Source organism: Rhinoraja longicauda, chromosome 2 (assembly GCF_053455715.1).
Source record: "Rhinoraja longicauda isolate Sanriku21f chromosome 2, sRhiLon1.1, whole genome shotgun sequence".
Lineage (NCBI taxonomy): Eukaryota > Metazoa > Chordata > Chondrichthyes > Rajiformes > Arhynchobatidae > Rhinoraja > Rhinoraja longicauda.
In genome coordinates this window covers 80,393,653-80,420,884 of record NC_135954.1, presented here as the reverse complement: position 1 = coordinate 80,420,884, position 27,232 = coordinate 80,393,653, and the positions used below count along the sequence as shown (strand labels likewise).

At 40.3% G+C, this 27,232-nt stretch overlaps 1 protein-coding gene across 1 annotated transcript in view; it reads right to left on the bottom strand.

Annotated features, from left to right (window-relative positions):
* agmo (alkylglycerol monooxygenase) overlaps positions 1-27,232 on the bottom strand; it is a 260,731-nt gene that overhangs the window by 90,250 nt on the left and 143,249 nt on the right. Inside the window, exons 4-5 of the mRNA XM_078428926.1 lie at positions 19,207-19,310; positions 12,942-13,037 (exon numbers count right to left, since the gene is read on the bottom strand). Coding sequence (XP_078285052.1) covers positions 12,942-13,037; positions 19,207-19,310 — 200 coding nt within the window. The remainder of the gene's footprint in view (positions 1-12,941; positions 13,038-19,206; positions 19,311-27,232) is intronic.

Here is a 27,232-nt window from a genome sequence, read left to right as displayed (position 1 = left end):
TGCCAATGGATGCCAATACAGCACGGCTGTTACTGATCCATTTTGACAGCATGAATCCTCCCATTTGGCAGTTTGCAGTCAGGTCCTTTACCATTTGAACTGCTTCCTGTTCCGAAGGCATGGATTTTAAACAATCATCCACGTAGAAGTTGTTCTTTACCGTGTTTGTCACCTCTTCAGGAAAGCGTGTTCTGTTGTCCTCAGCAGTTCTTCTCAATGAAAAGTTTGCACAACTTGGTGACGACATGGCTCCGAAAAGATGTACATTCAACAAGATCTTGCTGCACATCACCGTCGGGTCACCACAAAAATCGCAGATAGTCAATATGCTTTTCTGATACCTTGACCTGATGAAACATTGCTTTGATATCAGCCATCAAAGCAACCAGCTCTTGTCTGAATCTGATGAGAACTCCAATGAATGAGTTGGTTAGGTCTGGACCCTGCAGCAGTTGGCAATTAAGTGATGTAACCTTAAAAACTGTCCCACTGTCAAAGACCACCCTAAAAGTTCCTTTCTTTGAGTGATACCCCGTGGTGAAGAATGTACCAGAATTCTCCATCACTTCGATTCAGCTGATCCATTGGTACCCTTTCAGCATAACCATTATCAATCATTTCCGTGAGGAAAGATGTATATTCATTATAAAACTTTTCGTTCTTGCCAAACTTGCGTTTTAAGCTCTGGATATGTTGCTCTGCTATGCAACCGTTGTTCAACATGCTGGTATTCTCTTGCTTGAAAGGTAAGTCAAGACAACAGTGTCCATTTGTCATCCTTGCCGAACGATTCATAATGTCCAAGAACTTTACCTCTTCTCTGGACATTTCTTCCTCTTCCTTGCTGGATCTGTCACTAAAGTCATGATTATATTGTTTGACCAAAAGGTCCTCTAGGTTTGTAATGGATATTCAATTGACAGCAGCAGCAGGGTGTCCATTTTCATCCCTGCTGTCGTGGTCTTTTCTCAGAGGACCATAAATAACCGATCCTAGCAGGGTTTTCACAGCATATGGTCCATCCCCTTGGCTGTTGACCAGCTCCCAAGGTTCCAATCCCTTTGAAGCATTTGTTCCAATGCGTAGGTCAATGCCAGAGTCTATTTCAGAGATCTTGATATCCTTCAAGTAAGGCCATTGTTTCAGGTCTTCTTGTCTGGGAATGTTTAACTGAGAAACAGGCGTGGTCTTATGTGTAAACACATCAGATATTTGAACAAAATCATCCTTATCCGGTTAGATATTTCCAAACCTGAGATAAGACGACTGGTCACAGGCTTCATGGTATGCAGGAGAATTTTCCTCCTTGGTCCTAAAATGGCCACAGTTTAAGAATAAGGGGTAGGCCATTTAGAACGGAGATGAGGAAGAACTTTTCCAGTCAGAGAGTGGTGGTGGAATTCTCTGCCTCAGAAGGCAGTGGAGGCCAGTTCGTTGGATGCTTTCAAGAGAGGGCTAGATAGAGCTCTTAAGGATAGCGGAGTGAGGAGGTATGGGGAGAAGGCAGGAACGGGGTACTGATTGAGAGTGATCAGCCATGATCGCATTGAATGGCGGTGCTGGCTCGAAGGGCTGAATGGCCTACTCCTGCACCTATTGTCTATTGTCTATTGTCTATTGTCTAAAATGTTCAGCCTTCTCATCAAGCTTTCCGGGCAGATGGTAGATGAGCTTCCCTGATCCAAAAATGTGTATGTTTGCAACACTGTACTCACCTTGTGGCTCTTTACCTGTACTGGTACAATGGAGAAGAGGCAAGCTTCGTCACCAGCCCCGATATGTCCACACATTCGAGATGGAAGAACAGCATCACTAGCACTTGCCTTTTCCCGCTTTTCCTTCTGTTCTGTATGTAATGGTTTCTTTTCTTTATCCTTTCGTTCCATGTGAAGTATTTCAGGATGATTTCATTTGCATACAACACAAGCCAAATGACTCACAGTCTTTGCTCATGTGACTTATTTTTAAACATCCAAAACAAATTCTCTTCTCCTTTAAAAAAGCCATCTTTTCTTTATGCTGTTTGTTCGTGATCTGCCAACACTGCTCCAATGTGTGACCATTGTTACAGAATATGCGGAAGTGGCGGCGCCTAACGGCCGCGGCTCGCTAGCAGTCTGTTCGTCTTTTTTCCTTTTTTTTTGTTGTGTGTCGGTGTTCGGATGGTTTTTGTTTTTTTTTGGTTGTGTATGTGTGGGGGGGGGTGGTGTGGGTGGGGGGGTGGTGTGGGTGGGGGGGGGAAACCTTTCTCTTTTAGGTCTCTTCCTCACGGCGCGGGGTGCGGCTCGGCCGCGGGGCCTTCCATCGCCCGGTGCGGCTCGGCCGCTGGACTTAACATCGTCCAGTGCGGCTCGGCCGCTGGACTTAACAGTGCCCAGTGCGGCTCGGCCGCTGGACTTAACAGTGCCCGGTGCGGCTCGGCCGCGGGGCGCAACATCGCCCGGCGCGGCTCGGCCGCGGGGCCTAACATCGCCCGGTGCAGCTCGGCCGTGGGACTTTACATCGCCCGGCGCGGCTCGGCCGCGGGACTTTTCATCGCTGGTGCGGCTCGGCCGCTGGACTTAACATCGCCCGGTGCGGCTCAGCCGCGGGGCCTAACATCGCTGGTGCGGCTCGGCCGCTGGACTTAACAGTGCCCGGTGCGGCTCGGCCGCGGGGCCTAACATCGCACGGCGCGGCTCGGCCGCGGGACTTAGCTGCGCACGGCTCGGCTGCGGGGCCTTCCGTCGCCCGGCTCGGCCGCGGGATGTTTTAGCGCCCGGTGCGACTCGGCCGCGGGGACTTCCATCCCCTTGTGGGGACTGTGCGGGTCGGTCGGGGACGAGCTGTCTGTCCGTGGGCGTGGGGAAGAGAGTGGAAGTTTTGTTGCCTCCATCACAGTGAGGGGGTGTTTGGAGTCACTGTGATGGACGTTTGTGTTGGGGTCATGTGTCTTGTGTTCTTTTTTGTGTATGACTGCTATGTAATTTCGTTACCTTGGTACCGAATGACAAATAAAGCTCTGTTGAACTGTTGAACTGAACAAGAACTTGGCTGTTTGGCGATAGGTACGTCGGCTTGCATTCCCTTCGCTGTCAGATTTTCTTGCATCTGTGCTTCGACAGGTTCTGCAGTCGTAGCAAAACTGCTTCTGGTCGTTTTCGGCTTTTCTCTTGCCTTAGCGAAGGTGGGGGCTTTAACAGTTGCTACTGGCTTAGCTTCCTCGATATTCCCAAAAAGTGAATCTGATAATATTTTCCCTTGTTCCTCTATGATATTTACCAGGTCAGGAAGTCCAGCTGGATATCCTGTTTTCCCCTGTATCTTATATGCCTTATCTCTCCACTTGTCTCTGAGCTTTTCAGGCAGTTTTGGAAGGATAGTCTTCATATTGGAGGGGACATTCATTTCCTTCATATGGGCGAGATGTTTCATTGCGTTGCAACAGCCTCTAAGGAAAAGTGAGAATGCTTGCAATGCTTTCACATCTTCTGATCTGAAAGCCGGCCAGGCCAATGCCTTGGCTGTCTAAGCAGTGGCAATCTTTTGCTCATTGCCAAAATGCTCTTCAAGCAGCTTCCTTGCCTCAAGATAGCCCTGGTCTGAAGGTAAGTGTTGACAGCTGTTGACAGTGTTGACTAAGTCTTTTGCTTGACGCCTTGTATATTGTTCCAGAAAATGATAGCACTGTTATCATCAGTCTTTCTTTCCACTCCTCTTTCAAATGCCCTGATAAAAATTTCATACTGCAAAGGTACAACATCATAAATAGGAATGTCTCTTGGTGGTAGAGTGGAAGAAAGATTTTGTTTAGCCAGAAGAACAGTGATATCATTTTGCCTCATTAATAGGTTATACATATCACCTCGACTTTCATCATAATGTTCGGGGGGGGGGGGGGGGGGTTAATGTGAGCATGCCCCTACACACCCTTTTGCTCATGAGACTTTGCCTTTTGTCTTTGAAGAGGGTACTGAGTTAGATGGGTCGCATTACTAGCTTTAGCAAATGGTCCCAAAGTTGTTTGTTTCGGTCTAACAACCTTGTGCCCTTCTTTGGGCAAGTATTCAGCTACATGTGGCTGCTTTAGCCTTCATACGAGCAGAGTGCGTTGAGGATGCACGAGAAGAAGAACAAGATTTGAAGCTCAATTTAGAGATTGAGACATTTGAAGCACTGTCTTCAGGTCTGATGATGTCTAAGTTCACACCACTCTGTCGTGAAGCACTCCATTCTATGGAGTGTATAGTTAGATGGCCAGCCTCGAATAACCACGCTTCAGTTTCTTGTGCAAACTCATTGAAAGCGTCCCTTATTCCATGTATCCATTGATCTTGCCTTTCAAGTTCATCTCTAAGGTAGTGATAACTGTTTCAATGCTTCATATTCTTCATTGATTTCATCATTGAGATGGTTAAATTGAATTGTTATATTGTACCTCATCTACATTTTCACTTGATTTCATTAGCTCTTTCGTGTCTTCCATTAACCTGCCAGTTTGTTTATATCCTTTTTTCTTATTTTTCTTATGCTTCTCAAGGAGCAATTCATAGCCTTTGCATGTGGGCTTGATAGTCCTTTTTTCCACCTTTGGCTCTTTTCCGATGTCGCCACCCTGTGAACATCCAATTTAACCCTTTAAGACGTGTAGACATAAAGTAGTATCTTCAATGGAATTCAAAACAAAACTGATAACTAGCCATGCTCAAGGTCACTTCTTTGTTCTCAGCATTTCCAAACATTTTCAGTTGCAGCTTTCCAATACAACTTCTGAAAAACAGCTTTACCAATAAAGCTTAATGTTATACACTGGTTTTCAGTTTGCAATCTCCGTAGTCAGATCAAAGCACATAGTGACACATATCAGTTCAAAGCTTTTGAAATAAAACAAAGCTTCTCAAGTTCAAAACTTTTGCAATAAAACAATCCTTGCTCCTTCTGTCACTAACAAGCTCCAGTCGCACTCCCAGAGCCAGTTATAACTTTAAATGACACTAAGAGACACGTTACTTTATCTTCACTCACCGAGGATAGCTCTTGCTTCTATTCACTCCGGCTTAGATAAGTTCTTACAATATAGCAGCAACTTAGTCCTTCCCAATAAAGTCCTTAAGCTTACCATGTGAAGAAGGAGTGGAGCGATATTTCTTGACATAAAACAACAAGAGAGATCTTCACGACATTTCAGTTTAGTTAGTCGTTTATTGAAGTAGTAATACAAACAGATTAGTACATCTCCTGTCATATAACTTTTGGTAAGCACTTAGTATCTTACCGTCGCTCCTTCATATCTGAAGCATTACGTCAGTGAATTCTAAATTATACTCATAATCTGACTCCTCCCCTGGCTCCTCCCAGTCCATATACGTAAGCCTCGTATTCATCTCAGGACATCCCCCAAGTGTCCAAAAATAATACAACAGGATACAAAATAATATAATATGCTAAAATAGCTAATAAACACAAATGGCTCCTACAGATGGGTATATTAAAATTCTATGACATTTTGAGATCAAGAAGGAGGTTGTATTGGTCTCTTGAAAACATTAAGATGGATAAATCCTCTGGTCAAATAGGATTTATCTCAGATTATTGAGAGAGGCAAGAGAGAAGATTGCAAGAACCTTACATCCGTGGCCACGAAGAAATTGAGAGAGAATTTTGCATTAAGATTATGCTTACATTTGAAAGAGAACAGGATAATCAGGGACAGTTAGCATGGATTTGTACAGTGTAGGTCATGTCTTACTAACTTAAATAAATTCTTTGAAGAGATGTCAAAGGCAATTGTTGAGGGTGGGGCAGTGGATGTTGACATTGTGGGTTTTGGTAAGGCATTTGATAACATCCCTTATGGTATGCTGATCCAGAAGATTAAGATGCATGGGAACCACAGTGACTTGGTGGTCTGGATTCAGAACTGGCTTACCCACAGAAGAGAGAGGGTCGTGGTTAATGGGTGTTACTCTGGCTGGAGGTCTGTGACCAGACGTGTTCCACAGGGATCTGAGCTGCTGTTGAGTGATCTGAATGAATGATATGTCGGTGGGTTAGTTAGTAAATTTGCAGATTACACCACAATTGGTGGAGCTGCATACAGTGGTAAATGCTATCAAAATATACTGTTGGATATAGAGCAGTTACAGATGAGAGCGAAGAAATGGGGGATGGAGAGCAACTGTGAGGTGTGGCACTTTGGATGGTTGAATGTAAAGGGAAAGTGTACAATTAATGGCCAGACCCTTAACAGCATTGATGTACAGAGAGATCTTGGGGTCCAAAGTCCTTGGCTCGCCAAAGTAACAATAGAAGTAGAGAGTGGTAAGGAAGGCTTATGATATGATTTCCCTCATCAGCCTCAGTATAAAAGTATATGTTGCAACTTTGGTTACATCACATTTAAAGTACTGTGTACAATTCTAGACGTCCAATTACAAGGAATAATGTGGAGACTTTGGAGTGGGGTGCAAAAGAGGCATGCCAAAGTGTTGCCTGGATTAGAGGGTGTTAGCTATAAGGAGAGGTTGGATGAACTTGGATTGTTTTCTGTGGAGCATCGGAGGTTAAAAGGAGACGTGGTAGAGGTATATAAACTTATGAGAGGCATAGAGAGGGTAGACAGTTGGAACCTTTTCTCTCCCCAGAGCAGAAATAACAAAGACCAGAGGACGTCGCTTTAAGGTCAGGGAGGGGGGTTTACAGGAGATGTAGGAGGCATGTTTGTTTACACAGAGTGGTGGGCTTTTAGATATGCACATGGATACGCAGGGAATGGTCGAGTATGGATCACAAGCAGGCAGATGGGATATGTTTAACTATCTAAAACTATCTGTAAACCTTTGCAACCTCCATACATCCTCCTTGTTTATTTTCCAATCTAGATTTGTAGCATGTGAACTTGGATTCATTCTATTTGATCCTCTCACCTAGTCATTGGTGTGGATTGTATCCTGCTGAGCCCTAAGCCTTGATGCTTACAGCAACTCACTTGTTAGAATCTGTCAAGTTGACAAATGATTCCAGTGCATCTCACTGTTTTCTGTCCATTCAAATCTGAATCGTGGCTGATTCAATATAGCCTTAAATTGTCAAATGTCAAATGAACCTAAAAAAAAATTGAGATTAATTCTCAAAAAAAAATCTAATTACACAAAATTCAGAAAGTACAATTCCACTATAGGAATAGACATTGCAGATTAAATTCCTGCTTAGATATGTCTTGCAGATACTCATTGTTTCTATATCAGTGAAAAGACTCACGGAAAGTGAGATTCAGCTTAAAGTTTTGTGGTGTCTTTTTTTCAATTTTCTACTCAAAGCAACATGTTAAACAGTTGTGTCTGAAAGCAATTCAGACACATGGAATATTTGATCTTTTGACCTCCAGTTAAAATTCAATAAACATCGCCTGAATGACAGTCAATATACAAGACTTGTGGCTGTCTCTGATTATTAAATGAAAGGTGGAGTTTCCTCTTTAATTTACAGCCTATTCTTAAAACTGATTAATTCAAGGAAACCATAGAACCGTATGGCACAGGAACTGGCCCTTTGGCCCACAACATCTGTGCCAAACACGAGGCCAAGTTTAACTAATCTCCTCTGCCAGCATGTGATCCACAGTGCTGGTCTGTTATTAGCAGACGTGACGATTAGCAGTAACGTGATTAACAGCACGTTAATGTGGATAAATGTGAGGTTATCCACTTTGGTTTTAAGAATAGGAAGGCAGGTTATTACCTGAATGATGTCAAGTTAGGAAAAGGGGACGTACAACGAGATCTGGGTGTCCTAGTGCATCAGTCACTGAAAGGAAGCATGCAGGTACAGCAGGCAGTGAAGAAAGCCAATGGAATGTTGGCCTTCATCACAAGAGGAGTTGAGTATAGGAGCAAATAGGTCCTTGTGCACTTGTACAGGGCCCTAGTGAGACCGCACCTGGAGTACTGTGTACAGTTTTGGTCTCCAAATTTGAGGAAGGATATTCTTGCTATTGAGGGCGTGCAGCGTAGGTTCACTAGGTTAATTCCCAGAATGGCCGGATTGTCATATGTTGAAAGACTGGAGCGACTAGGCTTGTATGCACTGAAATTTAGAAGGATGAGAGGGGATCTTATTGAAACATATGATTATTAAGGGATTGGACACGTTAGAGGCAGGAAACATGTTCCCAATGTTGGGGGAGTACAGAACCAGGGGCCACAGTTTAGGAATAAGGGGTAGGCCATTTAGAACGGAGATGAGGAAAAACTTTTTCAGTCAGAGATTTGCAAATCTGTGGAATTCTCTGCCTCAGAAGGCAGTGGAGGCCAATTCTCTGGATTCTTTCAAGAGAGAGCTAGATAGAGCTCTTAAAGATAGCGAAGTCAAGGGGTATGGGGAGAAGGCAGGAACGGGGTACTGATTGTGAATGATCAGCCATGATCACATTGAATGGTGATGCTGGCTCGAAGGGCCAAATTGCCTACTCCTGCGTCTATTGTCTATTGTTCCATATCATTCCATTCTCTGCATATCCATGGGCCTATTAAAAGTTTCTTAAATGCCACCATCGTATCTGCCTCCACCACCAAAGTACTCACCATGCTCAGTGTAAAAACTTGCCCTGCAATTATCAGGAATGTGTAATCAGGAATTTTGTCTAATTAAACTTGCTCCTTCCATATAACTCACATTAAAATCTATATTTTAACCCGTATTTATACATTCAACTATGTTACAAACAATACAAATATTCTTGTTCTCAGAGGGAGTTTGAAAGCCTTGCTGTAGGCTTTCAGTGAACTTTCCAATCTTCCAATGAAATACTCAGACATTGGATGTTTTCTGCCTGTGGTTAATTGGAAATTTAAATTATTAGGTTGCAAACATCCTCTCCCACCTGCTCCACCACTGAGAACTTGATCTTCACCAGAGCCTTATTTGCCAATGCTTACTTCAAGGTCTTTGTGACCAGTGTTATTGTTTTGGAATACCTGAGTCTTCCACACACGAACAAAACCTCCAGTATCTGTAGAGATACCACTAATGATGCCTCCGAGAGCTCCCTTTTATCAGGATGACAATGATCGCTGCACTAATGCCAGCATCACTGAAGCTAATGCCACTGATAATTATCTGCTGGGACCAATTCCACTGGACTAAACAATCAGTTGAATGTCACTGCCCAGTCTATCTAAACAAGCAGTTGTCAGGAATCTTGTGGTGGTCAAAGGAAATGCTTCAATAACACTTTCATAGTTAATCTCAAGAGATGTGGACTTCCCAGACTGGGTGCCATATGCTACAGAAGAAAGACACAAAAAGCTGGAGTAACTCAGCATGTTTGGAGAAAAGGAATGGGTGATGTTTCGGGTCAAGTCCCTTCTTCAGCTGTGACCTCAAAGGCACCACAAACTCCATGAAGCAATGGTCGGTTTCAAGGAGAAGCACTCAGCTCTGAAAGCTGAAAGAGATGGAATAAGAGAGAGAAGGCAACAGGCAGCTAAACTGTGAGGAAATATCTATGGTTTTGCACCCAGGAGTTGTTATTCCAGAATTAGATTGAGTTAACTCACAAACCAATCCACCTGTGATTAATCAAAATCAGACAATGACAATTGGATTAAAGAGCAAAAAATTGATTCTTATTAAATGATAAATGTTAGTCAAAAATGTTATGAGAAGGAAAAAGCTGCCATGCTGTCAAAGGAAAATGCCTTATTTACTCAGCAAATAATAACTTTCAAAACACTGAAATCTGTTTTTTTTGCTCTGTCACAAAGTTTGCTTAAAATGATTAAAGTTGAAGTTTATGCTGGAAGTTAAAGATAAAATCCTTGATTTATAGCATGGAAAGGCAAGAGCAAGTTGATTGTTGGGATTTTTCCTCATCTCCTACCACAATATAGACAAATCATTAAATTTAATTAGCACCATAAATTAGACTGAAATGTTATCTCAGTGGTTTGACACTAAACCATGTTTCCACAGATGGACGTTGTGGTGATACTTTGTGTTTGCTCCCTGTGGGGGTGGCAGTGAGGCAAGGATAGTCCATAGGAAACATGAAAGCCTACATGGTTTCACACTTTGAAATTCATTCCAAATTCCAACTTAGTATGAAGATAACTGTTTTCCTATCTCGTGAGGTACTTTTTAATATTTAATTAAATCCAAAATAGGCAAACTATCCAAACTGCACGACAGAAATGGCAATATTTGTATATTGGGGAAAAAAACAGAAGTGACCTGAAGGTTTTTCAGATGACTATCCGTCCAGTCATAAATTTCTCAGTGGGGTGTTTAGTTCATTGGTTGTCACCAGACCAAGAGGAGCATTTATTTCTCTGCCAAAAGATGGTAACATTGAACTAAGTAGGCAGTAAATAAAAGTAAAATTAACTTTGCATTTTAAGTACGGAGTAAACTAACATGCATATTTATGAATAAGGAGCAGGAGTAGGCCACTTGACCCCTCCCACTTGTACTTCCACTGAATGAGAACATGGTTAATGTAACTGTAACCTTAATTCCACTTTCTTGTTGATTTCAGGTAACCTTTCAGCCCCTTACTTATCAAAAATCTGTCTACTTCTGTCTCAAAAGCATTGAAAAACTTTTCTTATACACCATTTTGACGAAAATGGTTTTAAATAGTTACAACACACAGAGCCACTGCTATTGAAAATTAAAATACATTAAGAGAAATATCTGAACAACCTTTTCTCATCATGATTGATTTTGAATCCTGACTCAAGACAAATCATAAGAACATCAAAAAATAGGGGCAGGTGCAGGTCAAAAGGTTCTTGAGCTTCCAACACATAAGATCATGGCAGATCAGATCTTTAACTTCACTCACACTCCATTGTCCATTTATTGTCCATCTCCTATCTTTAAGCCCACTTACATCCTTACCCATAACGGCCTTCCTTAATAAACCATGAATATGTATAAAAAAATAGAAATATAGGATTCTCCACTGCATATGCGAAGTATATTTGATATTTGAAGAAAACCTGAATACTCTACTGTACACTTTACAGTGCTTTTAATCAACAAACCATTGAAAAGATTTAATCAATGATTAAATCTATTTAAGGATCTATTTTTGAGCGAAGCCTTATTCTAAATGCCAAACTGTATTCATTCCCTTTTTGATTAATATGTAGTCCTCAAAATTTATCAAATAGCAGATAAGCAAGAAAATCTAATGTTGGCTCTCGTCTGGTAAGTAAGTGCTTCCAACAAATATTTGAAAGTCATAATTCACATTTCCCATAAAATATAGCTATAAAAACAGAAACTAGTTATGATTTAGCTAAAGACATGTAACGTGTTTTAAGACTTTAAGATAAAATATATATATATATATATATATATATATATTGAATCACAAAGACAGGAAATAAAAGGCAGATAAAAACAGCTGAACATACACAAAATCATGTATGTGGCACTGTGACAGAAGTAATGAAGACCGTGTGAACTTCCCAAAGAAATTACAATTTTCTGAATAGAAAATGTCCAGCATTTTCTGCTTAGGTTTCAATTCCTAGCATCTGCAATAGTTTCTTCGTATAATTTCAAATGATTCTGGTTCTCCTATTTATACAACTCATTAGACAGACTTTAATTTCATTACTTGAACAATCATACCTTGCTTTGTCTTACACAAACTTATTTTAACATTTAATTTTTTCTGCCTTCTTTCTCATCAGAGGCTTTTCTGCTCAGTATCTTAAAACTTTCCAGTTTCTATGGAATGTCATAAATATGAAGTACTGCTTCATTTTCTTTGATACGCAAATAAACTGCTGCGCATTTCCACCAATGCCCACACTCACAAAGCTCTAAACTGGATCACAGTGCACCCATTTTTTTGGCATTAATCCCATAAAATTCAATTTTACCCAGAATAGATTGGCCGATCAATCATTTCCCGGTAAAACTGCATCAAAAGCAAAAAATCAGACTAGATATTTCTGTGCATGAATCATATTTGTGTGCCTGATCTTTTTCTGGTAGTGGCCACTGTTGCACACCAGATTCTGTTATTCCCAATGCAAGTGAGAGCTCAAAATTCCACATTATGACCATTCCAGTTTCAATACATTGAGAAAAACCCTGTGCTAATTTGATGTTCTTGGTATTGAAACACACACTTTTCAATGAGACTGACAGACATTTATGAATAGCCTATAGAGATGACCGGAAGCTGCTCAGTTACCTTCAAAATCCATAAACTCTCCAAACTGATATGGAATAAATTCTCCATCATTTAGTGGCTGAGATACTCATTATGTGGGTGCCTCAGTGGTAACATAATCAACAGTCCATCATGGTAGGTGCTGTTACAGTTGGCACTGGAGAGTTCACAAACTATAATTAGGTACGCCAGATGTTGTCACATCGGGCCTTTGAATAGCTCAACCATCACTTCTTCCCTTCTTTCTTCCAACATTTTGATGCAATAACTAATATTCCACGATACTTTGTGATTATTCTTTACATGTCCATATGGCATTTAAAAAGCGGTGTACATAAACCCCTAACACCCATTATAAATCGGACTTCATTTAAATATACGGTTAGGGTTTTCCAACTTGCATCAACATTGAAAACAACACAGATGGTCTCCTTGCCCATTCTCACAATGAATAGCTGAGCGTCCATATCTCAGTTCGTATGTACTGTGAGCTCAGCCAGAACAATAATTCCCACCATTTCTGAAACAAGATAAATGTGTTTGGCGAACATTTTTATTTGAGTACTAATTTGTTCTTTAATCGTGCAAAGACCACACTAGCAGTTTAGAAACCAAAACACTCATGCTGTGAAAAAAGCATGCAGTGCAGAGTCAGAAGTTTTGTTATCAGCCACCAATCCTGAACCCTGACTCACACAAGCACAAGAACACAGCTTAAAAAATATATATTGACTTAATAAAAGGTGCAGATGCTTAAAAGCCATTACAATACCTCTGTGTGAATCCAGAATTGATACAACAGGTTAAACTGGAGATGTACAGCATACACTGAGGGAGGTATGAAGAGAGCCATTGGAAGATTGAAGATCTGGAAACAAGCAAACATTGTCAAAAGTCAATCAAAGTTTAAAAAAATAGTTCATCCTTCACACAGATTTAACTCAAGCTGTTACAGGATCAAATCTGTTTTCAGTTTTACCATAAAGCAAACCCAACAAATCAGCAGGGGCATTTCTTAGTAATCGGAATGAGCCTGGGGAAGTGATAGTGGCTATCTGTGTAGGAAATATTGTGTTCCATTAAAATTGCCATTCGATTTATGTAGCTCAAGATGAGTGAAGTAATTTAATTTAGCTAACTGTAGATTCTTCTCTTGCTTTACCTCTCTCAGATTCTTGGACCAGAGTAATGCAACTAATAAAGCAGCTGTTTCACACCATTAGAGGCCTGGGTTCAATATTAATCTTAGATAATCTTAATCTGTGTGGAGTTTGCAGGTTCTCCCTGTAACAATGTGGTTTCCTCCAGGTGATCCGGTTTCCTGCCACATCTCAAAGACTTTCGGATGTAGATTGGTGGGTTAATTGGCCACTGTAAACAGCTCCTTGTGAGTAGTGGAATCTGGAGGAGTTAGTGAGGATATTGAGAGAACAATAAATGGATTAACACAAGGTTAGTGGAAGTAGGTGACTGATGGTTGAAGTGGACTTGTTGGGCCAAAGGGCCTGTCTCGAAACTGCATCTCCCCATGAAACTATTATTAGCTAAGATGGTGAAAGTCATTGGAATAAAAATAGAAAAAGTTGGAAATACTCAGGCAGTATCCCAGTGAGAAAAGCAGAGCCAACGTTTCAAGTTAATGACTTTTCATCAGAACTAGAGTCATAGAGTCATAGATTGATACAGTGTGGATACAGGCCCTTCAGCCCAACTCGCCCACACTGGCCAACAATGTCCTAGCTACCCTAGTCCCACTTGCCTGCACTTGGTCCATAACCCTCCAAACCTATCCTATCCATGTACCTGTCCAACTGCCTCAACTACCTCCTCTGGCAGCTTGTTCCATACACCGTCACCCTCTGTGTGAAAAGGTTACCCCTCGGATTACTATTAAATCTTTTCCCCTTCACCTTGAACCTATGTCCTCTGGTCCTCGATTCCCCAACTCTGGGTAAAAGACTGTGCATCTACCCGAACTATTCCTCTCATGATTTTGTATACCTCTATAAGATCTCCCTTCATCCTCCTACGCTCCATGGAATAGAGACCTAGCCTACTCAACCTCTCCCTATAGCTCACACCCTCTAGTCCTGGCAACATTCTCGTAAATCTTTTCTGAACCCTTTCAAGCTTGACAATATCGTTCCTATAACATGGTGCTCAGAACTGAACACAATATTCTGAATGTAGTCTTGCCAACGTCTTATACAACTGCAACATGACCTCCCAACGTCTATACGCAATACTCTGACTGATGAAGATCAAAGTGCCGAAAGCCTTTTTGACCACCTTATCTACCTGCAACTCGACCTTCAAGGAACCATGCACTTGTACTCCTAGATCCTTGGAGTACTCTTGGAAGGGATTGGAATGTTCATGCTGCAGTCATTTCAAAGTGCGAGGGAAATTCCTGGGTAAATGATTACAACTCATGCCCTCTTATCTTGTGCTGCAAGAGGAGGTAGTCTTTCTCTTGCGCGATGCCTGTCTAGTCTTCGGCCATTCAGAGTCTGGCTACACGCAGGCAGTATGATGAGGCCAAACAATATTATCAAGGCTACCTCATTGATTCTAGAATGAGGGCAATGAATACTGTCAGTGTGTCTCCAAAAGTCAGGCTTTCTTGCAGCATGATGGCAACAAAATGGGAGCAATTATTGTGAACTGATGCGGATGGTTCAACGCCTTTTAAATTGACAATTACTAAAGAGGCTGGGTGTTCTCAGGAATTGAACAGTTGTGCAGAGTGCAATAACGCTATCAGAAGTATGGCAAGTGATCTGAGATCTTTAGAAATGTGAGCATGATCTCAAGGAGGTGAAAACAATACAAAATGCCAAACAGCAAAAGGGAAGTGCACATTTCACGCCTTGAGTTTGAGAAATATTAGCCATTCATTTGGCTGATATGCCAAAGTCACATATCAGTCACAGAAAAGGCTACCCTTGGGAGAAGAATCTCAGAACAGTAAAGATGGATATATCTGCTTGACTTACTGCGCAGCTCCAGTATTATGTTCCATTCAGTCTTTGTAAAAGCAATGGGAGCTGAACGTGGCTGTGAAAGTACAATCATAGGTCTGTAATTGTACAGGTTGAAAAGCTAAAGGGGTTGTTGAGTTGGAGGCCTCAATTTCAGAAGTAGCCCTGGGGATATTTTATGATCAAAAGAACTGAAGATTTTTGTGCAGCTCATGCCCAAGTATTTGACTGAATCATGAGGAGATGATTAATTACCATTCTGATCTTGGGTGACATTTCAGGTTGAGATCTTTCTTCAGATTTGTACCAGCATCTGCAGTTATTTTTCTACACAACTTGCCGCTCCACTGCGATTTCTCCTCAAGGTATGTCGACTTTGAAGAAGTTCTCCTCCTCTGTTCGACGAGAGTTTAGCAGAGTCTGAAGAAGGGTCGACACGAAACGTCACCCATTCCTTCTCTCCTAGATGCTGCCTGACCTGCTGAGTTACTCCAGCATTTTGTGATACCTTCGATTTGTACCAGCATCTGCAGTTATTTTCCTACCATTCTGATCTTGGTAAGTAACTCTGCTACTCCATCTCCATAAGTATACCCGACTGCAGATATTTTTAGGTGAAGGCCATTTGACGAGCAGGTGCAATGGTTGTAAATGTGAAAAACTGCTGCCATGAAACCATTCAGCCTCTGAGAATAATCGCAAGATGCAGCATGCAACATAAAATTTGTAAGGTGAAGCCAGTGAATGCGCAATGAGGGGAAGCATTGATAATTTTACAACCTTTGACAATGATGACTAAATGGACTGAGTCAATTGGACTTTTCTTCTCAAGTAAGTCACTGTTGGTTTATTCTGGCATTTTTCAGGACTGAATTGGGAGTTACAGCCTGCTGTTTCTGGAAGAAAATCCCACATCCATCTTATGTTGTGCAACTACCTGAAAATCATTATGGTGCAGAGTGGCTGTAGTGTAAAACAGGAATTGGTGATTATATCTCACTGAGCAAAGATAATTTATGTGAGGCTATGATGCCTGAAAAGTGAGAGGCAGCTATGACTGGCTTGAGATGAATTAGTCACGGCAGCTGCCAAGATTCATTCCAAAGGTCTTCTGATGGCCTATCAACACTGGACATTGAAAAAAAACCTCTCTTCCTGTTAGTGAATACCTGTGGTGAGAATGGGAGCCTGAATGATCACATGCATGTGATATATAAGTGGTTGCAATTTGGGAAGCCTGTAATTGCAGTATTTGTCCATGCCTGGTCTTCCTGTTTGTGTGTGCAAATGGAGATATGGATATCTGGTGAAATCCAGTAGAAATCATGGACAACTATACAAATGCAATGGTGAGCAATTAACCATGTTCTGTGGCAGCCTGATGCACTCCCGTCATCGAAATTCTGGTTTTGGAGTATATGGGCAGCATTGGACTTGAGATCATCAAAGATCTAGAACATGCAGGGTTATTGACCAAGAACTGGGAAGTGGGACTAATCCATGAGTATTTTTAGGCCTGTATGGCCATACCTCTGTACCAAATCTTTTGTGCCTTACCTCTGTATGATTCCACAAAACTAGAAAGGTAATGGTGTAGAAACAAGGAACTTCAGATTCTAGTTCACAAAAAACTGACACAAGGTGCTGGAGTAACTCAACAGGTCTGGCAGCATGTTCTCCCTGGAGAACATGGATCAGTTGAAGAAGGGTCCCAACCTCAATCCATGTTTTCCAGGAATTCTGCCTGATGCACTGTTATTCCAGCACATTGTGCCTTTTAAGCTAATGATGTGAATGACTTTGCCTTGCACTTCTAAATCCCATGCCGTTCAGTTTAGTTTATTGTCATGTGTACCGAGGTACAGTGAAAAGTTTTAGTTGCGTGCTTGCAAGTTGTTGCAGAATTCATACCTAATGATTGCAAAGCATTTGTTTCAAAATTGCCACAGTTTAATAGAAATTGATGCTAATAAGAATTGTTCTTTAGACCATTCACATTGATGAAAAAATAGACATATTTGGACTATTTTATAACATAACTGGATCAAAAAGGTGATTTTTTTTTGTCCTTTCACACTCAATTCATAAAAGGACTAGGGATGGAAAATGCTCTAAATAATTATTCGAATCTCATTTGAGGAAAATTCTAATAAAAGAATATTGAATGGTGGTTATAAGCATAGAAAAAGTGAACAATTGCCTAAACTAAATTTAAAGAACTGAAATGCTGTGGTGTTTTGTTTGTATTTTTATATCAATTGCCTTATAATAATGTTTATACTTATGGCAGGGCCATTTCCTAATTTTGACCAGCTAATGTCAATAATTAGTTATATCATGTTGTCATGTTAAACAAAGCAAGATTTAAATCCTTTCACCCTCTTACACTGCCAGAATAATATTCTTCAACTCCATCTTCATGAATCACCAGTAAAAAAAAATCCATTTACTGTGCAAGCCATTTTCTAGCATTGCTAGCTCCAATCTAAGTATGTTTTCCATTTACCAAACTTAACAAGAAAGGTTAACTCAGTATAAAGTGGCAAATAATGTCTACTGCTATTTCACTGAAGTGAATGAACTGAAAATGATTACTGCCATCAGTCTGTACTGAACTGTGGAAACCCGAAACGTCACCCATTCCTTCTCTCCTGAGATGCTGCCTGACCTGCTGAGTTACTCCAGCATTTTGTGAATAAATACCTTGTTTCATAACAAGTGCTTTGCTGGCATTCATTTAAATTCTTCATCTATTTTGCATGAAATTTCAATAAGATGGAAAAGATTTTAACGTACCCAACTCCATCAACAAGTTTTTTTTAAAAATCATTTCCTATTGAACTATAAAATTAAGATATAAATTTACTTAAATAGTAGAGTGAGTAATAAAAAGAAGTTAATTGATATGAAAGTAGGAATTATCCAGGGATAAAATATCAAGCATCATTTTGGGGTCTCTTTCAGGCAATTCCCAAAATATGCCCTTGAAGTCTAAGCTTTCCATCAGGGATGTAATTTGGTAAATTGGTCCGGAAATGTTTTGAAAAAATAAATGTGCTTTTGTAGGCTATGATAGTTGATATAAATGCCTGTCTGATTTGAAATCATTTTCCAATTCTGATTAAGTACTGTCCCCAATTGCAATCCTGTCATCATAAAATGATCTTGGGTAGAATCCAACGAGAAAAATACAAACTGTCCTCAGTTTTATGATGATCATAAGTGTGATGTCATTGAATACCTTGGAAAAAACTGTATTGCTGAATAGAATGAGCAAAGGAAAACACAAACTAATAAGGAAAGAATGAATGTGAAATACACAATGAACATAGTGTTTCCATTTCTAAAGATGAGATTTTCGAAGTGGTCCTTATATTTTTGATTTATTCATGAGCTGAAAAGGGAGGGTGTTCATTGTGCTGGTAATTCCTTTCAATTTTAAAAAATAGTGTAGGTGAATTTAGTTAAAGTAAAATATGATAACATAAGAGATATAGGGGAAGGCATAGTCTGCTGTTGTGCAGAGGGGTGGTAGAATCTGAGAGGAGTTGAAGAGAACGCAGGGAAAATTAAAATTGGGATTAACGTAGGATTAGTGTAAATGGGTGGTTGATTGTCAGACCCTCAGTGGGTTGAAAGGTTTGCTTCCATGCTGCATCTCACTATGATTGCACGGGGTGTTTGCACAAAAATGTTCAGTTAAGGTTGTGTATACGGATTATACAAATAACTATATTTACTATTAATATCTACAGCCTGAATTACAAAATACACCAATCCATCATTATGGACTTTACATCAATATAAAATATAATCTTCGAGTAGGATTAGTTGGGATTAGGCGGTTGTACTTAGTAGTATAAATATACAAGTGTCTACAGTTCAAATACCTTTGCATAACAAACACCCTCAATAAGCAACATCGCAGAAAATCCGAGAAGCTGCATGATGGGATTAACAAATTCTTTGCACTTTTCAACTCTGCAAGCAGACAACTTGTTCCTGTCGTCAACAATGACAGTGGAATGCTAGTGTGACATTTCAAGAATGACATACCCAGGAGAAGTATTTCTGTAATATAGACTGCCGAAGGGCTGTAGACAGGTTGTAATCTTCAGAGCTGTGATGTACTTGATGTGCTGCCCACATGATATTCACTTCTATAATCAGAAAGAAATGAAGAAGTTTCACAAGAGTGCATTGCAGAAATACATATATTGTTTGCATACAACCAAGTTAAAGAGATATTGTCTCAAATTTAAGCAGCAAAATCTTCTTGGACTCTTTTGCAGATCTCTTAGAATCTCTTTGCACACATTACAGCACTGGAACGGGCCTTTCAACCCACAATGTACATGCCGAACATGATACCAAATAAAATTAATCTCCTCTGCCTCCATATGATTCATATTCCTCCATTCCCTTGAAATCTAAAAGTCTCTTAAATGCCACTATTCAATCTGCCTTCAATACGATACTTGGCACACAACACTCTCGGTTTAAGATACACTTGCCCCATGCATCTACTTTAAACTTTGCCCCGCACATCTCCTTTTAACTTTGCCCCTTATTCATTCACTTTTGGAACTCATACTGGTTCTTTTTATCATCTTCTGTAAAGGCAAGGAAGTCAGTTTTGCAGTGGATTTCCTCAGCACCTTTAAGAATATGGTATCGCAATTGCTATTCACCATTGCTCAGCTTTCTCCAAATGTTTTCTGCGATGGACTGGAGAATGAGGTGAGCCTAAATCTGCGATTATAAAATGAAAACAGAAAATACTGGAAAAAGAAACAATGTCAGAATGGATAAGCAGACAAAAGAAACTTGTTAAATTGCACAAAGGGTGGAGAACTGGAATGTCTCCAATGGGGTAAAACCGGAATGAGCATGGGGAGAAACTATTAACATGGTTTTTTTTGTCAATGGGTGAACAGGAACAGTTAGAGAGTGTGAACACAGACAAAATAATGTTAGAGTTGTGAAATGCAGACCAGGGGTAATGATAAAAAAAAACAGGTTTAACCAATATCACGGGAGGGTGACTGGTATGGATAGAGAAATCAAATTAGTTGAAGTTGTCTAGTTTAATGTTGAATCCAAAATCCCAGCTTAGTTGACAAGGACAAGGTGGGACAAAGGGCTAGTTTTCATGCTGTGACTTTGTGACACTGCTATAGTGGGCCAGATCTCGAACAATTGTAAGATAGACTACAGAAGGGAAATAGATCACTCAGTAACATGGTGTCAAAACAGCAACCTCTCTCAATATCAGCAAGATAAAGAGCTAGTTATTGCCTTCAGGAAACAAGGTGCAAAGCACAAACCACAGTTAGCCTCAATGGTGTCAAAATGGAGTGGTTGAGCTTCAAGTTCCTAAGTGTAAGTATCACCAACAATTTGTCCTGGTCCAACCATCATAACACTGTTGTCAAGAAAGCCCACCACACCTCTACTTCCTCAGCAGACTAAGGAAGTACAGCATGTCACCAATGATTTTGACTAATCTCAAAAGATGTACCATAGAAAGCATCCTCTCGGGATGTATCACACTTTAGATGGGAACAACTGCAAAAAAATTGTATAGAGAGGTGTAAATGTAGTCCAGTCCATCATACAAATTAGCCTTCTCCCTATCAACTCCATTTAACTTTACACTGCCTCGGGAAAGCAGCCAATCAAAATCAAGGACCTTTTCACGGGTTATTCCATCTTCTCTCCTCTCCCGCCGAGCAGAAGATATAAAAGCTTGACATCATGTACAGCTTCGTCACTACTTTTATCAGACTACTGAACGACCTTCCCATTAGCCATGGTGGTAGTCTTGATTCTCAACTTACCTCATTGCAAACCATACACTTTTTAAAAATCTGTGTTTTCTCTATAACTGTAACACTATAACACTGTAACACTCTTTTCTACACTAATATTTTTTTCATTCCACTACCTGTACTTGTGGATGACTAGATTGTACTTATGCAGAGTATGATTGGCTGAGTAGCACACAAAGTTTTTCCCCATTTATCGATACACATGACAATAATAAACCATCAGGGTGCAATAATATTTGTTGTTCTCGTGAAGCTCATCGAGTAAACAGTCTACATGAGCAGTGTGGTGCGATTGTACTGAAATCTAAAGTTGTGCAAAAAGAAATATTAAAGTACAATGATGGAATAACTGAACAGAGGAGAGCGAAGGGTTAGAGTACATGGCAATCGCTCTGGATATGGGGCATGAAAGAGCTGGTCGGCAGCAGTGGGGAAGAAGTTGTTCTTAAATCTGAATATGTACCCAAACTCCTGTGCCTTCTTTCGGAGTTTAGAAGAGAGAAAACGGAATGGCCAGGGCAGCAAGCATCTTTGACAATATTTCTAGCCTTCCTGAAGCAATTCATCATGAAGATGGACTGCGTAGAAGGACGTGATGAGCCTGTGATGGACTTGACTGTGTTTACCACGCTGCGTGTTCAGGTGGTCAAAAGCAGAGCAGTGGCCATACCATGATGAGATGCACCCCATCAGAATACTTTCTGTATAAGTTCAAGAGAGTCCACCTGGAATGACGAATCTTCACATGTGCCTAAGAAAGAAAATATGCCTGTGTGTTTTTTAATCACCGCGCCAGTTAAATTGCAGGGGGTATGCATGCCTAAGAACTTGAAGCTGTGGACCAGCCCTACAGCATTGTTGATAAGAACAGGTTGTGTTCCTTAGGCCAATAACCGACTCTTTCACCTTGCTGATGTTAAGGGCGACTTTAGAAAGTCTGCAGAAGTGTCTTGACACAAAACGTCACCTATCTGTTTTCCAGAGATATTGCCTGACTCTCTGAGTTACCACAGCACTGCGTCTTTAAAGGCTTGGTTGTTGTCTTCACACTGAGATAAGGTTCTTGATTTCTTCCCTGTACTTCATCTCATCGTTGTTGTTGATTCAGCCGACTGATTGATTGAAGCCGACCGACTTATTGATTCATTAATAAACTTGTATTGTACGTAGCCAGACACGATGGGTGCACAGACAGTGGATCAAGACACTGAGTACACATTGCTGAGGGAACGCAGTGTTGAAGGTCAGGGTGGAGGGAAATGTTATGACCAATTTTAATGAACTGAGGTCTATTGGGCTGGAAGTCTAAAAGCCTATTGCAGATGTAACCCCCAAGACCCCAGTCCAGAAGTTTAAGATGAGCTTATTCTGTATTACAGTGGTGAAGGCTGAGCTGTAGTCAAAGAATAATATCCTTGCATCTGTGTTCTTATTGAGATTGTCAGGAAGACGGGTGCAGATGTGAGCCATTACCAGTCTTTCAAAACACTTCAATATGGTCGATGTTAAAGCTACTGTATGGTAATCATGAGATCGGTCACAATTTTTCTTGAGGATTGGAATGATGGAGGTTTCCTTGAAACAGATGGGGGCAATGGACCGTCGACGTGAGAAATTGAAGGTGTCAGTTAAGACAGTGGCCCACTTTCAATCATGTCCGCGGTGTTTGCTCATACACATATTGAAAATTTCACATGACACCACTATTTTAGTGATTTTCTTTTCATCGTACATGGCAATGTCATTGTTAAAGAACAAAGTAGTTGTCACATTATTATCTCATATTAATATCCAGCACTCCAAGGGTTAGGAATGGATTGGTTGTGAAAAGTAAAGTGTTCCAGAAGTAAGCTTGGAAAATAATTCTCCATTGAATTTGTGTACTTTCCTCTGAACAATTTACCACCCTATTTTGCTTCACAAAGTAAACTGCCAATTTAAGCCAATTAACCTGATATTATTTGGATTTGAATTATAAATCCAAAACAATATTTACATAAAATCTTCAGAATAGAGCGAATATGTCATCCATCAGTCTTGTCATCCATCAATCTAAACCAGATTCCATAAAGGGTAAGAGAAGGAAGATAGGACAGTTAGGACTGTGGCTGAAGAGTTAGTGCAAAGGGCAGGGATTCAGATTTCTGGACCATTGTGATCTCCTCTGGGGCAGAGGTGACCTGAACAAGAGGGACAAGTTGCACCTGAAGAGGAGGGGGGACCAATATCCTGGAGGGCAGTCAGGGGTTATGGGGAGAAGGCAGGAGAATGGGATTGAGGGGGAGAGATGGGTCAGCTATGATTGAATGGCGGAGTAGACTTGATGGCCTAATTATGCTCCTATCACTTGTGAACCTATGAAGGGCAGGTTTGCTGGAGCTATTCAGGGGGGGGGGGGGGGGGTTAAACTAGATTGGTAGGTGGATAGGTGGATAGGATCCTATGCAGAAGTAAGGCAGGTTGGAGGCCGAATGTCGATGTTGAAGTCAGCGGCAGCAAGGTCAGTAGAGAGGATAGTCAGGAGCATGGCAGGGAGTAAAGAAAGATGGTCGAATTAAATTCATTTACTTCAATGCTAAGGGGCTGACAGGTAATGCAGATGCACTCGGCCATGAATAGATTTGTACAACTGGGATGTTAAAGCCATTGCAGAAACCAGCTAAGGTACTGGCACCATAATATTCCACGGTACAGTTGCCACAAGCTTTAGAGGTGGCGGTATAAGAAGAAGAGGGGAGGGGGTTGCATTGATGATTAACGAAAACATTGCGCCAATAGTCTGAGATGGCACACCGAAGCTCGTTCAGTGAGGCTCCAAATAAAAAGGCGATGATCGCCTTGTTGGGATTGTACCCTGGATTGCACAGTTACGCCAGGGTATTGTAGACAGCTGCAAAACTAGTTAGCACTGTCATACTTGGGGATTTTAACTTCCCCGATATAGACTGGGACTGCCAGAGTGCCAAGGGCTTATATGATGTGCAATTTGTCAAGTGTGTTCATAAAAGTTTTCTCAGGTAAAATGTAGATGGCCCAAAATAAAGGGGGCCAAATTTGACCTATTTTTAAGGTATTGGGCAGGGCAAGTGAGTGTCCGTGAATGAGCCTTTTGAGACCAGTGACCACATTTATTTTAACTTTAAAGTAGTTATGGATAAGGACAGGGCTTGTCCACAAGTTAAATTCTAAATCATTGTGCCCACACAACTACATTTCTTTGGCGGCACAGTGGCACAGTGGTAGAGTTGCTGCTGTATAGCGCCAGAGACCCGGGTTCGATCCTGACTATGGGTGCTGTCTGTATGGCGTTTGTGCTTTCCCCCCTGAACTGCGTGGGTTTTCTCTGGGATCTCTGGTTTCCTCCCACACTCCAAAGACGTATAGGTTTGTAAGCTTATTGGCTTGGTACAATTGTAAATTGTCCCTAGTGTGTGTAGGATAGTGTAAGTGTGCGGGGATCACTGGTCAGCACGGACTCGGTGGGCTGAAGTACCTGAAACCACACTATATCTTTAAACTAAACTAAAAGTATAACTTTGAATTTTCAACATGGATCCTTTGACTTCAATTTAACCAGGGTGTTTTCATACTTTGGTCATTTTCAATGCAGTTTTGATGTCAAGGGCAACCACTCTTGCTTTGTCTCTAACGTCCCTTATTCAACCAAGGCCTAGTGTTCTTAATGAAACTGAAACTGAACATTGGTGCACAGGATATTGCTACATGTCACTTGATAACATTATTATTCATCTCATCTATCACCTTCCTGTTGTGTGAGTAGGTTACTGGGGTGGTAATTGTCCAGATTGGATTTTTTCTTGCGGATGGTACAGATATGGATGATTTTCCACATTATCAAGCAGACACAGATGGGCGGGATCAGACTCCATAATGCCCCTTTCATGCCTGCAAGTATAATTTTTATTTTGTCATGTATAATTACAACATGTTAAACCCTATAGATTGTTATGGGATGTAACAATTTTAAATCATGCCTGAACTTACACTCACAGGTTCTTTACTTTTCAAAATTGGCACAGATGGAGATTAAATCAACAACTCCGAACATGCAATTCAACCAACCTTTTCAACATTAACAGCAATTAAATCCAAATTAAAACTCGGCACCTCTTTATTCTTGAAGAATTAACATGCTCGACAAAAACTAAATATGTATTCAAACAATCATGAACTACCAATTATGAACACTAATATCAGTATAATTGCCTCTGCACTAACTTTGGGTTGATAACAATATAATATTTGAGAAAAGTTAAATACACTAACCTTCTTTTATTAATTGCAGATTGAAATGTGATGATAAAAATAATATACGCATTTCAATAAATTCTATCTCTTTTTATTGCCCTGCTAACAAAACACGGTGAACCTTATGCCAAATTTCACCTCAAGAGAGCAGCAAGCATCATCAATTTTTATTAGCTTTTTACAGCTACAAGTTCTTTACAAGTTTCCAAGTGGGGTTCACAAGAATTATGAGGATAATTATACTTAAAATAGTCAGAAGTGCTATTTCACTTTGCCTCAAACCATAAACTCCTAATAAAATACCGATTATGATGTTAATAAAATGATATACTTATTTTCTTTACACTGAAAAATGCATGTTGTAGAGATTACACCATTATAAAACAGATGTTTAAAGATATTTCAATTTTTCTAACAACGTCTGATTGTATTACAGCCAGTAAAACTGAGGACTAATGACTCATCTTGTAGAAGACTACGTGTCTAAAGTGACTACGTGACTATGTGTCTGAGTCTGAAGAAGGGTCTCGACCCGAAACGTCACCCATTTCTTCTCTCCAAGATGCTGCCTGACCTGCTGAGTTACTCCAGCATTTTGTGATACCTTCGACATGTCTAAAGTGACTCATTACTTGTTCCACTTCCAGCACAGAAAATCTCCAAACGGAATCAAGATAAAATAATAGCATAAAAAAACAAATATATGTCCATAAATATATATACCTCCACCATGTACTATATCCAAAAATGCTGCACAGGGATGCTACCTTACAAAATTTACCAGTCACATTAGATATTGGGACCCATCTCGCTGGTCAAATCCCTTTATCATCCATTGTCTGTTCATTTCCATAGTCATTCGGTCTAGAGGTCCTGTTTTGCTGTCCCAATACTTCACATATTCCCATAATGTGGACTGGGCAGTGGTAAGACCCCCCATAATGTGGTAAAGCTCCATCTACAAATTTTCTTACTTGCAACAGCACAACAGAATACATAAATACAGTGCACTGTAAATAATATAACAAATGCGAAAAAAAAGCTTAGTGTATGTATATACACACACACACACACACACACATATATATATATATATATATATATACATCCATATACACACATAGACGCTTTTTGCAGTTTTCTTTGCTCCTGGGCATTCAAGTTGCCGAACAAAACGGTGATGCAACCAGTCAATATGCTCTCTACACCTGTGGAACTGTCACCTTTTACTAGCTTGATCTGGTCCCATTATGCTCCTTGACCAAAAGCTTGGGCAGAGATTTGTTTCTACAGAATCTTTAGAATCCTACAGTAGAAAATTGTGACAGAAAAATGAAAAAGTTCGAGAGAGAATTAATGCTTCAATTATGAAGGTGACATTTACCCATCAAGCGCATCATTTTTCTCTTGTGAATAACTGGATACAATCTCCTAAATGGTATCGTGTAAGACAAGGATAGCCTAATAGGTTGCACATTTCACCTGAAAATACTTATTCAAGAATTTTTCAAACTTAGATCCACAATCAGATTCTTTACAAGGAATGGAGAGGAATGTTTTTTTCTGCAAGATATCAGGAAATTATCCAGATTGCTTTTGCCTGCCACCTAGTGATAGATCTTTTTCTGAAAGAAATTAAGTGTGAATGTTCTGTTTACTTTATTCAGTGTTTGGCATACGACCATGTTCAAAAAAAATGCAGCCAACAGTCCAAGTTAAAAGGAGAAAAAACTTTAAAGTAAATTTCTAAAATGTGAAATAAATTTAGATAATACAGAAAGTATGGAACGAACAGAACACCGCATTTGTGGAGATTCACTGAAAACATCTGGATGAAATCCTGTCGATTTTCAAGCAATTCACATTAATGCTATAATTTAGATACAAACAATTGTAAAAATGTACCAAACCAGTCTGGAAACATTCAGAGGTTTAAACCTGTGCAGTATTAAATAGATGAAATAAAAAGATCCAGATTGCAA